The sequence below is a fragment of the Aplidium turbinatum genome, chromosome 1, assembly GCF_918807975.1.
Source record: "Aplidium turbinatum chromosome 1, kaAplTurb1.1, whole genome shotgun sequence".
In the NCBI taxonomy this organism is placed as follows: Eukaryota; Metazoa; Chordata; class Ascidiacea; order Aplousobranchia; family Polyclinidae; genus Aplidium; species Aplidium turbinatum.
Window position 1 is genome coordinate 51,616,733 of NC_137472.1, and position 18,997 is coordinate 51,635,729.

Below are 18,997 nucleotides of genomic sequence, written 5' to 3' on the forward strand. Positions count from 1 at the left end.
CTACGGTGAGAAATTATAAGAACATAATTTGTGGGTGTTTTTTATTTGAAAACTATCTGATAGGATATGCCTGCTCATGTCTTGTAGACATGCCATGTCCCAGCTTGTGCTGTGCTTTTAAATCAAACATTGAATTGGATTATTTTATACCTTAGGGAGCATTGAGACATCTCTTCATATGGTGCATTCTCCAAAACAAAAAGGAGTGTGCAAGACATTTGTGGGAAGCTATGCGAGAAGAAGAATTACCAGCTTCCATCATCGCAAACGCATTGCTGACCAGTTTATCAAAAAGAACACATATCAAAGAAAAGGTTCTGTTAACATTCAGTCAACACTCTTATGTGAAGTTAAGAATACCAAGCACCATGATCCTATTCTCGTTTGTGCTTGCTTTGAATTAATGATTAAAAATGTTGCAGTTCAGATCGTGCATTTGCTATATTGGATTGCACTGGTTGAATACTGAATAATTTGTTACGGGTTTTAGTACAAGACATCATCTCAAATCCTCGTCTGATAAAATTTAACTTTTTTGATCTTTGGGGAATTGTAGAAAGATGAACTCCTCGAGCATGCTGAAATCTATCAAAAGCATTCGTGTGGCATCTTATCGGATTGTTATCGAAAAGACCCCGAGAAAAGTACGGAATTGCTGAAACGACGTCTAGACAACTGGGGAGACTTGACTTGCCTTCGAGTTGCTGTTGATTCTCACGACACTGTACGTATCATCTGCAGAATAATAACTTTTATAATAAGATCTTAGAAGAATTATATTAATAGACCGAACTTGGTGTATTTTTTCAGTTTTGAAATGGCATCGTCTAAACTTTAGACTCTAAAAGAAAAAGAAAGCTTTATCGCGTCATCCAGAGCTAAGTTATTCTTAGCAACTGGATCAGTTGTTGGTTGGACGTTGTAGATATTTTCATGAAATTGCCTTTTGTAATTAACCTTGCGTTGCAAGACACTTTAATTTTTGGAGAGTTTATAGGAAGGCAAGCATATCACTTATCAAGGACCGATGTTTAAAAAACTTAATTTTTTGTACTTTTACAGAATTTTGTATCTCATCAAGCTGTGCAAATGTTTCTCGACAACATTTGGTTTGGAGAGATACACAACGACGAGCAACGGAGTCGAATTCTACTGAGCATTTCAATATTGATATGCGCTTTCATTCCGGTTTTGATCCCACTCTTAATCAACTTCCGCCAACAAAAACCCAGCAGTAAGTCTTTCCATTTGTCTTCGGTTGCGTTGGAGAGTTGCATGAATGAATATTTTGTTCATGTTTTTTAATGCCACTGCTTGTCCATGAAATTGAGACCTTCCAACCAGTAAAAATTGTCTTTTTCACACCGTTTCAACGTCGCTAGACATTGTTTCATTGATATGATGTGGAAACGACAACTTTTCCTGGCTGGGTAAACAGATGATCTATATGAGTTGTTATTGTACACCATGTTTTGGCAGAGAATGATGACAGCCTGACAGACTTAGAGAATGGATCGACCGCATCAGGTAATCTTTTTTGGTTGAAGTTATGTTGCCATTGAAAACAGGAATTCAGCTTGTGGCATACTCGATTTACCAAATTTTCGCGTTTTATCAAATCATGAATTGTAGATATAAGAAATGATTGGCAATGTTACACAATAGTAACAATCTTGACGCAATAATTCAAACCATACCGTTGGCAATCAATTTAATTTGTTTTCTAAATTTTGACTGTAGTGTAGAGTATTATGTCCGGCTATGTGGCCGGGTGGTAAGAGCCATGGTTCGACGTTCGAAAGGGCGCCTGTTCGACACCGCTCAAGAGCATGTGGCTTTGGCAAGTGACTTAAAGGCACGCCGTCGATTGCCAAGTGGCGCCCCTTCGACTATAACCCTTGATTTCTCTCATGTATGAACAGTACGCTGCTCTGGTGAGAAATGCCTACGGCCCTTAGGGCTATGGTCTGCTGAACTGATTTAATAGTATATACCCTGAGATAATTAAATCTTGTTTTTAAACAAGCTTTCTGGTTTTATAACTGATTTTTTATCCATTGTATCAAACCTGATTGTCTGACTTAAGAATTTAAAGTAATGAAAGTGCAATCTCGTATAAGAGTTCAAGTGCTACAGTAAGAGTTGCTGTGCAGTGAGGTTTTGTGGTAACACCATATTCTTTACTAAATAAGGCATTTGTAATTTTACAAATCTACAAATTGGCGATTTAAATATGGATGTGCAATTGTGCATCAAAAACGGGTCCACGTCTTTTAGGCGCTGACAGTTAGGCGCTGGTCTAATAGGCGCGCACACTGTGGCGTCTGGATATTGAGGTGCGGAGCACTGTGGCGCCCGGTCATTTAGGTGCTATTCCTAGTAAAGTATGTAGATTGTATCAGCTTAGCAGGTAGGGGCGTAGGGCAATGTTTTCACACAAAATATTATATTGAACGGGAAAATATATTGTTTTGTTAATGCGTTTGCGTTGTTGGTCATGGCTTCAGTGAGTGAAGTTGCTTAAACCGGCAATGCTTTTTCACACAAAATGTTATATTCAACAGAAAAAATATATGAGTGAAGCTGCTTAAACCGGAAATGATTTTCACACAAATTGTTATATTGAACAGAAAAAATATGTCATGGCTTCAGTGAGTGAAGCTGCTTAAACCGGCAATGATTTTCACACAAAATGCTATATTGAACAGAAAAATATGTTATGGCTTCCGTGAGTGAAGCTGCTTAAACCGGCAATGATTTTCACATAAAATGTTATATTGAACAGAAAAATATGTTGTTTTTTTAATGCGCGTGTTCAGCATTTATTTCTTGTTAGTCCATGTTTGCGTCGGCGAAAGCTTTATCAATAAATTATTCAAGTTTCTGAACATGTATGAGTTCACTTTTAGTTAGGTCAAATAATAACTACACTAAACATCAGTAAAAAAATGTACCGTAGCCTGTATTCAAGCGGGCGGTAGGCTTGAGTGAAGAGTAACTTAGTTTTCCGTCAAAACCCTGACTAGGCTTAATAACAAGCGAAGTCTCACCATTATGCTTGCAACTTGTAGCCAAGGTGTAGCCTATATGCCCTGTAGAAATGTATTCATGTGAACAGTAGTAGAGCGTCTTACGCGTTCTCGTCACATGGCCAATCCATCCCGAACAGAAGTAATTGCGAAAGATAACAGATTAAGTAAAGTTCCATCTGGCTGCAACTTGTGTTCAGGATGCATTGCAAATGATTATGTCCTGTAGAAATGTGCTAATATCAAGAGTAGTAGAGCGTTTTCACGCACCTCAACTCCACACGATCTACCCGTCTCAAGTAGAAGTAATTATTAAAGGTAACAGATTGCACAAAGCTGCGCTTTTAAACCGGCAACTTCTACTCCAGGAGTACGTGTCCTGTGGAGATCAGGTGGTCTACTGGTTTAATTGCCCTGCATATAAGCCGATGTTGGATCTGAGCACTTCATTTGCACCGAAAAGTTTGGAAAGTTTGCCACATCATAAAGCAAAGATTGATATGGCAGCTTCGACTATTTCAACTTCACGTAATCGTGAAAAAATTGCTGCTGATGGCTTCATGTATACATTGCAGGGTTTGATTGCGCATTTTCCATATTTATTAATTGTTTAATAAAAATCTTCATCCTTCCACCTCGTGTAGCCTACCTTCTCAAACAAAAGAGCTTGCTGTGGGTTCTTTGCTGTAGCCTAGGCTACTTGCAAAGTCAGGCACTGCACACTAAAATTTTAACCACCCCCTTCAATATAGGCTAAGGTATGATTTTTTTTACTGATGTTTAGTGTCGTTATTGTTTGACTTAACTGTTTCGCAACCACCGAGGTCAAGACGTTTAATCTAAATAACCAGACATTTTTCACACAAATCTGTTGTATTTACGCCGTAAAAACATCTCATGTGATCGACGTAGACGCACAATCTTGACATCAAATGAAAGCATACATCTTCAGCTATCCGAAGATGCAAAGCTTTGCAATAAAATTTAAAACATTCAATGTACAACTAGCAACTTTCCATACGGTGTTTTTTCTAATTTCTAAAAAAAATTAAAAATTGGCAGAAAAGTGTACTTCATTATAATCTTTACTACCCAAGCATGATAAAATAATTTGAAAATATATGTAGTTTAATCGAATGCCAAAACAATCCTGCACATAAGAAAAATTTTACTTCGTTTCTGCGCGCAATGCTTTAGGAGGTACAGCAGAGTGATTATGGAAAAAATTTGGAAAATTTTAAACAAAAAGTTTACCTAATTTAGCCTACAGTCTTTTTGATCGAGAAACATTTTGTATGAAAAGCATTGCCGGTTTAAGCAGCTTCACTCACTGAAGCCATGATATAATTTTCTGGCAAGCTGCCATGCTGATACAATCTACATATTTTACTAGGAATAGCACCTAAATGACCGGGCGCCGCAGTGCTCCGCACCTAAATATCCAGACGCCACAGTGTGCGCGCCTATTAGACCAGCGCCTAAAAGACTTGCTCCCTCAAAAACTACATACCTGTTAGAATTTTTAGTGTTTTTTAATCATTATTTCAGAGCAAAATTTTCTTATATCTAATTCATGTGGAAGTTCCACAAACAAGCCTGGATGCAAAGATGCTATCACAAAAATTAGCTCGTTCTACCAAGCTCCGATTGTGAAGTTCCATCTCACCATCTTGTCGCATCTGGTATCGTTTGTGCTGTATTTCAAAAACTTTGTTATTACGATAAAGCAAAATGAGTTAAATGGAACTTGGATGATTAACTTTCCCAGCCTGACAATCTGGTTTGTCTTCTTAACCGTTTCAGTTTCCATTCCCGTTCTGATCGTCTTGTCTTAGGCTACTTTTTGTGAGATTGTGACTCTTCTTTGTTCGATGTATCAATGCACCAGAAATAAATTTATGTTTATCACCTACATGCTATCGATTCCTTTTAAATGGTTAGTTTAGGTTTTGGTGCACCTTCAGTGATACTTCGTTGTTGCAGCATCTTTATTGGGTCGTGTTAATCTCAATCTCTAACACTGAGCACATGGCATGTGCAGTTGTGCACTATCTGTAGCCTTCAATGATCAACTGATATTAAATAAATAAAAAACTCATTTTTTACGGACACTTTGTTCGTTCTGGCCTAGCATGTTTTCTTGGCTTTTTGGTTGACCAAGTTGTCTGAGATGTTTTACCAATTTATGCGTCACAGCGCAGTCTATTTAGCACATATCTGGCTTTTGATTTATGTTACAATAAAATCATTTGAGATAACCCCTCTTTATTTCAGGTCTTCTTAACCCTCTTCGCGTACATTCTTTTATTCAACCTTTTTCCAACCATCTCGACCTTTGAATGGGTTCTCTTGGCTTGGGTCAGTGCTCTAGCGCTCGACGAATTGCGTCAGGTAATTGTTACTACGAAAGCACTGATTTGGCTTAAGTTTGCCATCAAGTGTGTAGCTAAATGAATGGCATAGGATGATCGATCTCAATCACCGTTTTTTTTTTATATATTTTTTAAGTGCGTTGCCGTTTTTTGTCGTATCCAGGCTTACGTGCGGTGTTTAGAGTTGGATTTAAATAAAAGGGAAAGCAAGAAAGCCAAAAATGGGCATCCGCTACTTTAAAGGTAGCGCGCTACCCGCTTCCGCTGTTTAGGATAAATTAGCGTGCTCTACCCGCTACCAATTGATAAAGGTAGCGCGCTACTCGGGCTAACGTAGCGCGCTACCGCTACTTTTGTCTTAAAACTGACACAGAAAGCACTTTATTGTGACGTCAAATTGACCTTGAAAACGAATCATACCATTTGTTTACACAGCCATTTTAACGCCGTTGTAGAAATAAAAAACCGTTCCAGGTAAACTTTATTGGTACATATCTTTCAAAAACACGAGCATTTCAAAATGCGAGTTGCTGAATCCTGCCCGCTTTGGCTTGAACACGTCTTTTTCAACGGAGAAAAGTCTCTCCACCGCAGCACTGGAAGGAATGGGGGTGTTGTATTTAATGAAGAGACGTTTTAAATCGGCACTGGAAAAGCTCTAGGACTTGCTTTTGTCTGAAAAAAGGCCTCTACAATTGACTTTTCTTTCCATACCAACGTTTCATGCAATCCTGGCACCAACCCACCAAAAACTTCATTCTCGGAGTCATGACCGGTGTTGGTGTCATTCTTGTCGGTACCAACGTGGCTTGATGTTTCTCGCAATACTCAAATTATATCTGGCTTAATTTTTTCACTCATTCTTTCCATTTAAAACCTTCAATAACGAGTCTTTTTTCACTTTAAATTGGAAAGTAGCGGGTAACATGAATGCGACTGAAAGAAATGTAGCGTGCTACCCACTACATTGGAAAAAAGTAGCGCCGCTACTCCAACAAAAATGTAGCGCGCCACCGCTACATCTACCAAAAAAAGTAACGCCGCGAGTAGCGCGCTACTGCTCACCTCTGAAGAAAGCCAATCTTTATGTACACCTTCAAGCATGTTCAACTGTTTTGCCAAAGACGCTTAGTTCTATTATTGACTAAAGTCCCTGAAACATGAATGCTTACTTGGTCGTTGTGTTTGTTTAATAATAATTTATTTTACTTCTAAGGTGTATGAAGTCACCCCAGGACATTGGATAGCTCAGTTTGGCAACAAACTTGATGTGATTAGTTTCATTTTGTATTACATTGGCTTTGGACTTCGGTAAGTAAAATTTGGTGGTGTGTTAGTATATCAATAGCACAGCATTGTCATCACAATACGGTAAAATCACATTGCTTTTACTTCCACCATCCCCTATATCTCGTATTGAGATCACTAGAAGCTTTGTCCCATTTATAAATCCATAAGTTTTATGTTTGAAACCATGTTATAGTGTACAACAAGACTCATTACAAACAACAAGACAACTGTACAACAGACTCATTCATATTTTAGATTCAAATATGTGGATGCTGCGAGGGTGTTGCTGTCTCTTGCTTTCATTGTATTTTGCTTGCGAATTCTCAGCGTGTTTTCGATTCACAAAAAACTGGGCCCGAAACTTCTCATGGTTGGAAGAATGGTAAATATTGTGTTGTAAAGTTAAATTGTAGTTTATTGTTGTTGCTCAGTTGTTTCCATTTTGTCAGGGAGTTAGGAAATTTGCGTCACAAGTTTGTATTTTTTATTAAATTAGAACATGATTTAGACCAAGGGTCTCAAACATGTAGGCCGCATGCGGTATTCATTTGGTTCTCAGAACAATTTGAATTTGAGACCCCTAATTTATACCATGCTCAAGTTAGTTTTGTGCATTTGTGCCTTGTGTGAACATTGTTTAGATTTGATGGGATGATTACTTGAACTATAATCAAGTTCAACTGTGGGCTTTTGCTTGCAGTTTGTTGCGTAACTCTTTCACTCTGTTTCCAGTTGGAGGATTTGTTCTTTTTTATCTTCATCCTGCTCGTCTTCCTTATTGCTTATGGCGTCGCTAGCCAGGCACTTTTGTATCCGAATGAAACGGATGTTGGTCGTGTATTTGAGGGGATTCTAAGCAAACCATACTGGAACATCTACGGCGAATTATTTCTTCCTGAAATTATATACAATCCAAGTAAGTGATTTCTGCTCTTAACTGTATGTGCAATTTTTTGGAATTGATTTGCATTAAGCAAGGATGATTTCTTATCTTTCAAGTACCAGAAGATTGTGCATGTTACTTTTGCGTGTCTGCCCTCTAAAGAAGAGAAGTAAAAGCTTTTTTCCCCAAGGTTATAAGTTTGCTCACCATAGTCAACTGCTGCGTGACACAACTGAGACTACACGTGGCCACGGTACCTAAATCGTTCATACCACGTCATGCAGAGGTTTATATAGCCAAATTTTGGATCGTACCAAAGTCGTATCCAGGTGTTGTACACCCGGTGGTTGAATATTTAGATGAAATGGACAGGAAAGCAAGGAAGCCAATCTTCATGTCCATCTTTGGGCGTGCCACATAGTATTTTCCCAAACACACAGCCGTGTGCTGCTGAGCGGTGTCGAATAGGCGCCTCTTGGAGAGTCGCACCAGGGCTCTCACCACTCCGCCATGCACGCGGCTTTAAAGCGATTAATAATCGTATACACAATATAGCGAGTGGTCGCATCGAACGGGTTTTATTGAGCTTGTTATTTTTGTAGTATCTACTCGAAAAGTTTTATTTTTTTACGCGATATCCTATTTCACTACCCGATATTCATGTGCCGCGACTCACTGTGTGTCATTGTATTTCAAAGCTGACGACGAATTTACATGCACAAACGACACTGCACTGATTGCTCAAGGACAACGACCGTGTCCTTCACAAAACGTCATTGTGCCAATCATGTCAGCAGTCTATCTTCTGCTTGCCAATATTCTATTGCTGAATCTGCTCATTGCCATGTTCAGGTACGTTGTAGCATAGCTTGTTGTATGCATCCGTAATTAGGATTTTCGAAGAAAGATGGTAAATCTTGTGTAAGAAGACGATGCTTGCTTGAAGACCATCTAGCAATAAGGAATGGATTTAAATCTTGCTTTAATTTAATCACCTGCTTGACTAACTTACATATTTGTCTCAACAAACATTGTGTGAGATGTAGCACATGCTGCTTTTTGCAGTCAGGTCAATTTTGGTCGAAAAAAAGTTTTTATCTTCATAAATATTTATGTAACTTTGGTCGAAAAAAGTTTTTTTTTAATGTGGTTCAAAACATTGACATTTATAGAGTTGATTTGTGGTACAGAACTTGAAAATAGCGAGCAGAAGGTTCCTCATAGCTCGAAGCTGAAGGTTTTGTTCAACCATGACGGTTTGTATGACGAAAAACTACAGCTTCGAACTATGAACATTGAACAACCTTTTTCTCACTGAAACTTCTCAGTGCTGAGCGATTTAACATTCACAGCTACACTTTCGACGACTTGGTAAGCAAAACAGACAAAATCTGGAAATATCAAAGGCATGCTCTAGTCCAAGAGTACTACAACAGATCTTTTTTCGTGGTTCCATTAAGTGTGATTCATTACGCGCCCAAAGTCATTGAATGGATATTCGATACAGGAACACGCGGAAATACTGCGTTTGGTAAAACTTTATCTACAACGTTGTCGTTTCGGTCATGAAAAAGTAAATAATTGTGATTTAATGCTGAATATATCAACTGGTATGTGGTCATGTGATCTGATGCGTATTTCTTGAAGGAGAAAATCCTGGTAGTTTTTGTTCAATGAGTTGTTTTTTTGTGAGTTTGTTCAATTTTGTCTTCCATGTGCAGCTGTGTACTTTACACTCCACAGGCTGCATAGAAAATATGCTCTGACAGTTTGTGCGTATATATTTAGACCACGAGTTCGCTGGTACCGAATTGGAGCGCTTGGTCGCATGGGAGAGCGAAAATGCTGATGCCTACTTGACCCAGTTTCGCTCAAATGAAAGAGAAACAATTGATTCGAAAGTGAAGAATGTTTCAGAAAGGTTCTTATTTGATCTAATGTAATGAGTTATATGTTTGTTATATAGCAGCCTGGACGTCACTGTTTCGACCTTAAGGTTTTATCAGTGCAGTAAACGTACACTAGACTAACGCCTTATTACTATGTAAATACTTCAGTGTGGTGATTTTTCCACTTGTAGTACGCAAGGGACCACATTTGGATTACTTTCACCCACCTTGCCAGAGTGCTCAAACTGCCAGAGCTATGCGCAATGCAACGGCAAGGTGTCTGCTATCCGAGTGCTCAATCGGCGAACCAAGAGCTACAGACTGGACATCACTGATTTGACATAATACTATTATGTAATTTAATCTATATTAATCTATTATGTAACACAGCAGCTTGTCTCTGCATCCCCGAAAAACGAACTGTAGACCACATTTGTTGAACTGCCCAGCCAGCAATTTCTTTCAAATTTTGCAGACGTTGAGTCAATGTGAAAAAGCGACTGATGTGCTAAAGAGAGAAACTTTTCGCAAGCGTCAGTCCAGTTGCAAAATTTGCCATTTTTACGACGTTTCGATGTCACCAGGCACGTTTGGTTTCGACACTGGGCTATAAATACGTTTTAATTGTGTGCAAAGAAGAACAACTATAAGTTGCTTTTCGCATTTCGGTTTCTAAACAGAAATTTCTGTTTTACAACAGAATCGATGCATTGTCAACCACAGTGGACACAGTTAGACTGAACATGAAACGACAAAAGAAAGCCACCAAACGCATCAAAGCCCTTCAAGCTAGGTTAAGCACAATGGATGAGTCTTTAGGATGGATTATATCTGCACTTAGAGACAACGATTACCTGCCAAAACATTTAATGAAGCCCGGTAAGTTTGAACGGTTAAAATACAAAACAGACTCAGCCGTTTAACTTTATGCAACGAAGATTATGGATAAGCTTGTCTTTCCAGCGTTTCTTGGACAATTCTTCTGTCTATTCGTTTTTTGTTTTTTTTTGTTTTTTGAATTTCAATATTATTCAACATCACTTTTTCAGTGCACCGGAGAGCTAGGATGACTCCGTACCCCAAAAGTGACGTGGAGAGATCTCCTTTAACTGATCAAATGGTTTCATGGAATGTTAGTTTGAAATTTTATTTTAAAATATTTCCACATTAAAACAACTTTCACAATGCACACACTCGATTTAGTTTAATCTTCAAGGCTAGTCGCGTTTTTAAACAACCTATGGAGTTTCTTGGACAAATACTGTATGCTTCATAACTGGCATTAGTATTTTATCATAGTAGCTAACTCTTTTTGCAAAAGTTTTCACTTTTGTCAGCTTTTGATGTTCTTACAAATTATAAAGATATAATTTATGTATAAAAGCTGGCTGTAAGCTAAAGTGTAATTCCTTATTTGTGTTCAAGTCATCTCTAAAGTTTCTGAAATGTTTTTTTTTAAACACGTTTTTTATAGTTTGTTTAAATAAATTTTCAATCCCTGCAAAATAACTCTTGCAATTGATTTCAAACATTTAAAAGTGTACACGACTTGCCCCAGTAGTGTCGTTTCGAGAAATCCAGAAAATCATCGATTTTTTTCGCTTTTTATAGATACCACTCCCGGACTACGATCCACCTAATCATACCTCTCCTAAGCTGCTCGAAAAACCGAGGCCGCCGTACGCTGATGACGATCTCAATGATGGCCGTGCGCAAGCTCTGAGGAATCTGCCTTTCAATAAGTTTGATACAAAGAAAAATATCGATCGGAGAAGTCGCACTGGCATATATGACGTCGTTGATGGCCTTCCCCGGTAGCATACTTTGCTGAGAGATACAAACCTATTTTAATTATAGAGCTTCTTAAACAAAAGTGCCAAAAAGCTTTGTATTTTTGTAACTTGCTAACAACACAATATAACGTCTTATTGTTTATTGTTATTCTCAAACGTCATCGTTTATTTTTCTTTCTGTGATTGACTAAAAAATGAGAGGCTTCGAACAGTTTCTTGCCAATGCTGATTCGTAGACGAAAATATCATTCATTCTGCCAGTTTCTTTTCAAATAGTCTGCACGATTCTGTTGAATGGAGATTATGCCTCAAGTGAACTTGGTCAACCGAATGTGCGTGGAAATTGTGAATTGTTAAGCTTAATGTTACATAATAGTGGTTCAGCATCATGTGCATACGGATTGATTTATTGTACCTTTTAGACTGCAAGTTTTGTTGCCTAAGAATCCTATACCATAATTTTAGTGTTTGCGCACATCTTTTTGCACAAATAAATTTACTGTTTTGCAGAAACCCCGGTGGCAGAACTGGTCTGACTGGACGTGGCTTGTTAGGTCGTTACGGACCGAACCACGCCGCTGATCCAATAGTCACTCGCTGGAAGAGAAATGAAAATGAAGAGATAGAGGAAAGGGATGGCAAACCTGTACTTGAGTTTATTGCTATTCAAAGAAAAGATACCAAAGAATGGGCCATTCCTGGGGTATGTAACTATGTATGGCATAGTTTTTTTTCTTCTAAAGTTTACATGAATGTCGGCAGCAGTGACCGAGTGGTTAACGCGTTGGGCTCGCAGTCGAGAGCCTGCATGGTCGACTCCAGCCACCCACACTTGCTGTTGTTTCTCTGGGCAAGAAACTTTACGATAATTGCCTCTACTCAGTGATCGATTTCGAGTAATGGGTAGTACCAAATTTCAGTCATAAGTAGAGTATAGACAACCGGAAACAGACATTGCAGTCGGCTGCAGCGTGGGTCAGGTGTATGTCGGAAGGCGTACACCGATGCATAGCGCTCAAGTCCGCTTTCCCGCAATGCAGGATAAAGATAATAAAAAACAAAAACAAACAAATGTCATATTCAGCTTTATCGTTCTTGAAATAATTTTCAGAATATTGTCGATCGCTGACTTTGTTGTTTCCTTAAAAGTAAGCACAGAGAAGATTTCTGCACAATTTCTTTACATGGCAGGGTATGGTGAACGCAGGAGAGAATGTCAGTGAGACTTTGAAGCGAGAGTTTTTGGAAGAAGTTGAAGTTGATGGCCCTGATACTGAGGATAAAGACTCGACTTCTCGAAAAGTGGAAGAGTTCTTTCGTACCAGCAGTGTGGAGGTATTTCCGTATGTGCTAATTATGCTCGTATGTGACTGCATAGTCGCCACATAACATTGTGCGTGTCTTGGTATGGTTTTAAAAGGCGTTGAAATTACATCAAGTTTCATTTTGGTCATGAACCTGCGTGGCGACCGCCATGCTTTAATCATTGCAATTGAGTGCAAGGAAATAATTTCCTAGCTATATATTCGTGTACTAAAGAAGTTTCATAATTGTTACGTGCCGTCTCCAAGCCGGAGGTTGGCTGTCATTTGCCTCCATCCGTCAGCTTTTTCCTCTATCCTTCTTGCTTCTTCGATGCTTGGCAACTCATCCCACTGTTTTACATCTCCCGCAATTCGTTTCCTTCTTTCCCTGTACCCTTCCACCAACCTTCAACAACCAATTGATATTTGCTCGTCCTCCCATCCTCTCAAAATATGTCCCGCGAATATCATCTTTTGTTTGAAGAATGAGAAGATAATGTTTTTATCTCACAAGGCCTTCGGCACTAGCGACAGTAGAGTGGCCAGTTCCTTTCTCTCGGCCGCCTTTCAGCAACTATGCCCACCCAATTTTTACACCCTGGGTAGAGATGAGCGTGGTGTTTATCAACTAGCTTAAGCCGGGTGTGGGTAATGAACAATAAAATGTAGTAAAACAATGAAGAACTTTAATCGTGCGTGAAAGCTGCTTGGTAACAACGAAACCCAACAAATACAATGCACGGTTTTACATTTTGAATGTTTGTCCAGAAGAGATTCTTTGTCAGTAATGACATGACCTGAAAAAAGGGAACAAGACATACAAGAAGTTACCTATCTTCGTGCAAAAACGCGTTTCAGTTAGGCCTAAAAGAGTGTGTGGTGATGCTGTTTTTGGGTTGCACAAAACTTGTGTGTGATGATGCACAAGAATCAAGAAAGAGTGTTGTCAATAAAAAATACTAACTGTAGCAGAAACCACATTTTAGGTTTAGTCCTATTTGGAAAGCCGTCAATTTTCTGATTTGGTTGCAAGTATTTCGAGTTTAGACTTAAACGCATATAAGATGGTGTTTTTATCAATTTACGGCGCTCAAATACAACCAGCTTCATACAAACTGTTTGCATTAATTTTCACGCTTTTGCGCATGCGCGTAGTCATGCGCATTAATCGAAATGACCATTTTTCTGTGTTTTGCGATGAAACCAAAACTAGAAAAATGTTTGTGGTTGTCTTGCATAGTGTTGGGCGATATTGAAAAAAACAAAACGATACGATATTTGAAAAAAATGCTCGATATTTCGATACTTTTCGATATTTTTGTTCTAATTAAGAAAAGAGTTTCTCAGTGTTCGAAATTAGTGCCGGCAATTGCCCACGCAGATGCATGAATGGCGCATTAGGGTCGGCAATAAAAATGTCGGGGCCAAACCAGCGCTTGTAAGGTTAGGGTTAGACATTCCTCCCAGTCGTTATGCCACAGCCATAGATTTGCTCCTTAGTCAACACCCTGATGGAGCTCTGCGAAAGAGGCGTGTGGATGGGTATCAAAGCACGAAAGCCGCAAAACGTGTCGTAGACGCTTCATTGCGAACGGCGAAGACAATATAGATTTACAGCCAAGCGATGAGCATCTTGATGTGTCCGATTCCAGTGATGACACGACAACCTCATCCTTCGATACAGCATCTGATGAATCCGATTCTGACAGCTAGTTCTTCATCAAACAGACTTTGTGTTGCCTGCAGTATCCCAATTGTGCCGAAATTATGTTAGTGCACACGCAAATCGAGGCAATCTTCTCGCAGGGAGCTATTAATTTGTTACCAGTACTTGGTTGAGCAATTAACGTTATTTTATGATATTCAACGTCGCTAGATGTCGAATTAATGTAAAACAAACGTAAATTTCTTATTGGGCATTGTTGTTACGCAATATAACCCGCCGGGAAAATTAAATCGATTTGTGCTGACTCGAACGTTGAATCAACCCAAAATTAACTTACTTTTCCTCTCCGTGAGTTATTCAACGTGAATCACCGTAACAGCGTGCGTATCGCGTTATTCGCTTTATCGCTACTTTTGGTATTATTACATCACAACAAATCAAACAGTGCGGTCGGGATAGACTACTCTAGTATATTTTTCGCTTCTCGTTTTACATGTTTTGGTAGAATTTTTTCGTAATAAACGTTCACAGCAATCGTCGAGGCAATTTCAACTTTTACCGTTTGGCCTGGGCAACGTTTTTGTAGGGGTTTGCAGTTACGAGTTAGGGCTGTAATAGTTCAAATATCGAACGATATTGAAATAAATATCGATATTGAAAAGATATCGTATCGTATCGAAAATTCGATATATCGCCCAACACTAGTCTTGCAACATATATAGTGTGTTTTAGTACAGCAGCAAATAATATTTCAGCTTTAAATGCCACAAACCAAATTAGGCAAACAAACTCGAAAAGTAACTTTTGGACAAAACTTTTAATTTTTTTTACCAGAGGTTTTAAAATATCCTGTTGTATTCTAAAACCAGGGCAAAAGTTAGATTTGAAAAAGGGCCGCTTAACCCCCCCCTCCCCTCTCTACTTGTAGTGCATACCAGATGTAATACTTTGCTTAAAAGGTACCAACTGTGTGCATAAGTGGATCAATGTATATTTCCAGATCTTTCAAGGCTACTGTGATGATCACCGAAACACCGATTGCGCATGGATCGAGACAGTCGCGTGCAACTTTCACGATAAAAACGGAACTGTGTTTCAGCAGTACAAGCTCAGTGTAAGTGCTATCACAGTCTGTTACTTTGTCACAAGCATTCAGTTATCACAAATGTTATCGGTGTTTGATTATCGTATTCTGACTCAATTTGTTGCAACCATTCATAGCTGTTGGAGATGTTCAAAAAAACTTCCTTTTTATTGTAAACACCTGAAATAGTTTCACTTCTTTGGAGGCGGCGAATTGCTTTTTAGTAAGTTTGTAAGAGCTTTTACTGCAGAAAAAAATTTTTTTTTTGCCTTTAAACTGCAAAAAGGTTTGTTTGTAATTTCACGACGAACTGCGTAAAGCAATGGAAGACCTGAATTGATTTTTCAACGTCTAATCTTTTATTTCTATGCAAATACCAGCGTGTGTTCTAGCGAAATTAAGCCGTTTTTCAAATCAAATTTTGCCCAGGGACATGCATTGACTATCATACAACATATTTTTGGCGATAAGTCAATTTTCACAAAATGTGGCTTATAGTTCAGGTCTTCAATTGCAAGAAAAATAGTGTGTTTCGGAGATTAGCTCCATGAAACTTTGATAAAAATTTTCCTTTTAAAGTGATATTTGCTAGAAACGTTTTCAGATTGGGTTTATTTGTTTTTTGATTAAATTGAAGCATCTCAGGCGTTCCTCTATGAAAATTCGGAAAGAGTGTTTTGTAAGTAGTTCGAGTGCGTCCGTGCAGTTTAAACAGCTCAGAAAGCTTTTTATCCGGAAATAGTAGGCCGCAGAAAAGCGAAACTTGTAATCTATCTTTAAACTCAGCCGACTAAATGCTACTGCATGATACATTTGCTGAATCAGTCATGATAAATCATGTTTTTGATGCAATTTTTTTTTACAAATGCGCTGCATTTCTTGCAGCCTGGAGAAGAAACCGTTGGAGCCACTTGGGTCACAGTCGACGATTCTTTGGTTCTTTTTGCGGATCATAAAAACTACATTGAAACAGTTGCTTCTCTGCATGAGGCTTACTTCAAGCCGCAAGTATCATGAGAAAATTGCATCATTATAATGCAACCATTGGCGGAACCGTAGTGGTAGGCCTACCATTAATTATAACGTATGCACAAGTTCTTTGTTGTTTAATCTGCACTTTATTTAGACGAAATTTCGTACCTGGTTATTTCTCGTCCCATATTTGCGTCACAAGTAACGATATTTGACGTCATGCAATAAGAAGTTGTTTCGCAACTTGTTTACTTTCAAAGTGAAACATGACAATGTAGAAAGTGAAAAACAAACGTTATGTGTATAATATTACTCACTATCTTGGTGCATCGCGCATCCATATAGCATTGTGGCATTAGCCATGTTTTAAGATTTGGGAATACGGTGCCGATGTTATGAATACGTTTTTGTGGAACTAGCCAAAGTTGTTGAGTCAGTTGTGTCAGTGCACAGTAATTTCTTCATTTTGCGACTCTATGTGTGCGTTCATTGAATTTATGAAATGATTCTTTGCAATAAGTTTGCCATTACGTCGGCAGTTTATAGTGACTAAAATTCAAATCTTTGTAATTAGAACTTTAATTTTGTTGCAGCTTTTCTACTTTTAGCGTTGCTTTTACCTTAGACGTCAATCTTATAAAATAATGTTATTCTTAATTGTGGGATGTAGTTTATGCACGTTTTTGTTAGCAAGAATAAGTGTATCTGTAGACCTTCACCTTTGCCAATGTGACTTATCCAGTAGGTAGGTGTATGTGTGTTAATTGATAAACTTACTTGTCATTTTATGATATTTACGTCTGACCGTTCATATACGTGTTACATATAATCAATTAATCATTCATTGAATTTTATATGCAGTATTGCTCATCTCGTTCAACTAATCACATATCAAGTTACTAACGTTCATATGATGTAATTTCTCTACACGTTTATTGTTTTTAATATTTCATGATTTTGTACTTTAGTAGTAATATCTTTGTTAATTAAGAGCACTGGAAGCCTGAAACTAGTTCAAATTATTCAGAGCCAGTATTCAAGCTTGCAGTGCTTACTGTTCTGATTGGTTGTTGATATGATCTTTCTATACTCGTTTTGCCAATTTGCAGACCTCCGTAAATATTTACGTGAAGAGAATACAGCACAGTGGGAGGTTCTTGCAGGATCTAGAAATTAAGGGGGAAGGCATTTCAAAAAAACACAATAATGTGGAAGTAATTCGACTTTGCAAATACACCATGGGTTGAAGTTACTTTTCTGTGTTTTGGGGTAGGCGATCGCTTGAATTGCCCCCTCCCCCCCCCCCCCCAAGATCCACCACTGTGAAGAATATACTGCATGGTGAGAGATTCTTGCAGGATATTACTCGATCAGTGATCCTTTGTTGTGATTACCTACATAGTACATAAGCATACTTTTTTGAAGAAATTCGTGTTTAGATGCCGATCAAAGTTCATATGACTCTATATTCTTGATTTTCCATCCTCGTGACGTTCTTTGCCATCTTCTTAGCTAAACCAAACAAGATACGTTGATATGACGTTTATACAAAGAATTATGGCAACGTTTGTATCAGTGCATCATATACTGTATGACGTTCGAACAGCTTCTTGCAAGTGAGTGAGGAAACCGCTGGGTAGACAAGACTAAATTATGAAGTTGAAGAACAGAACTACTGCTGCGGAAAGTAACAAGAAATATTGCAATGATAGGTATTTTGTCACAAAAAAGTAGGCTTACATCGCTTTTGTATTGTTTAAGACTGAACAATTTGTAAATTTTAATGATGCAGGCTACGTTGTGTAGCATAACTTCAAAAACGTTTGTCTCGTTAAAACGAGTTAAGTTGCAAAGTTCCTAGCTTTTTTTTTTTTAAAACCTTGTCAAATAAATTTGCACTTATTCGAATGTGAAATTTAAAATTCTTTTCAAGAAAATATGATTGATGTGTTGTTGGTTTCTATTCAATTGTTTCGGTAAAATAAAACTATGCGATTGATCAATAAACTTGCATGCGTTAGAAAAGCTGCTGTTGGATCTGGTGTAGTGCAGGGCCGGATTTAGCTGATGGGGGGCCCGGGGCACTTTTAGATCGGGGGGCCCCCGTGCAAAAAATTTTTTTGCTCCTACGGCGCGAAAACCCATCTCTACGTCTACAGTAGCATCAGTCCAGTACTGCACAGCATTTTTCAGAAACTTTAAAGGCCAAAAGGAAAAAATAACACAAAATCACATTTTTTGCACATAGGGGGGCCCTTCAAAAATCGGGGGGCCCGGGGCAACTGCCCCCTCTGCCCCCCCCTAAATCCGGGCCTGGTGTAGTGGCCACAATTTATGGTAAAAACAGCAACTTTCAGCCGTCTTTGCAAGCTTAACCGTCGGTTGGTCATTAATAATCTCCGATGTAGTATTTATTCTAAATGAAACAAGTCTGGAGAGAACATGACGATCAATATTGTTCACTGGTGAAGTGTATCCAATTTTTCTTTGCAAAACACTCACCCAAACCATTCATCGGGGTCAGATGTCCGGGCATTTCTCGAGCAGCCACTTGATGGTAGAGCCGTCCAGTATTGACAGACCAGCTGCCCTTAGTGGAGTGAAAATCGGGCACCAAATAGAATCTATTTGAATAAGGACCTTCTGGTGATCCCCCTTTTCGGGTGAAACAGGCTGTAGAGGTTTTAGAGAGTAATAACTATATTTGATGTAATT

General features: G+C 38.6%; 1 protein-coding gene across 1 annotated transcript in view; it reads left to right on the forward strand.

Moving 5' to 3' along the window:
* The window catches only part of LOC145766942 (transient receptor potential cation channel subfamily M member-like 2), a 32,604-nt gene extending 15,166 nt beyond the window's left edge, over positions 1-17,438 (forward strand). The window contains exons 13-31 of the mRNA XM_082578656.1: positions 156-314; positions 557-724; positions 1,063-1,234; positions 1,480-1,527; positions 4,578-4,711; positions 5,304-5,420; positions 6,618-6,712; positions 6,947-7,073; positions 7,424-7,607; positions 8,273-8,426; positions 8,927-9,105; positions 9,363-9,495; positions 10,164-10,342; positions 10,513-10,595; positions 11,075-11,277; positions 11,767-11,959; positions 12,448-12,591; positions 15,227-15,340; positions 16,196-17,438. Of these exons, the coding sequence (XP_082434782.1) occupies positions 156-314; positions 557-724; positions 1,063-1,234; positions 1,480-1,527; positions 4,578-4,711; positions 5,304-5,420; positions 6,618-6,712; positions 6,947-7,073; positions 7,424-7,607; positions 8,273-8,426; positions 8,927-9,105; positions 9,363-9,495; positions 10,164-10,342; positions 10,513-10,595; positions 11,075-11,277; positions 11,767-11,959; positions 12,448-12,591; positions 15,227-15,340; positions 16,196-16,327 (2,718 nt within the window). The 3' untranslated portion in view covers positions 16,328-17,438. The remainder of the gene's footprint in view (positions 1-155; positions 315-556; positions 725-1,062; positions 1,235-1,479; positions 1,528-4,577; positions 4,712-5,303; positions 5,421-6,617; positions 6,713-6,946; positions 7,074-7,423; positions 7,608-8,272; positions 8,427-8,926; positions 9,106-9,362; positions 9,496-10,163; positions 10,343-10,512; positions 10,596-11,074; positions 11,278-11,766; positions 11,960-12,447; positions 12,592-15,226; positions 15,341-16,195) is intronic.
* Positions 17,439-18,997: the final 1,559 nt, after the last annotated feature.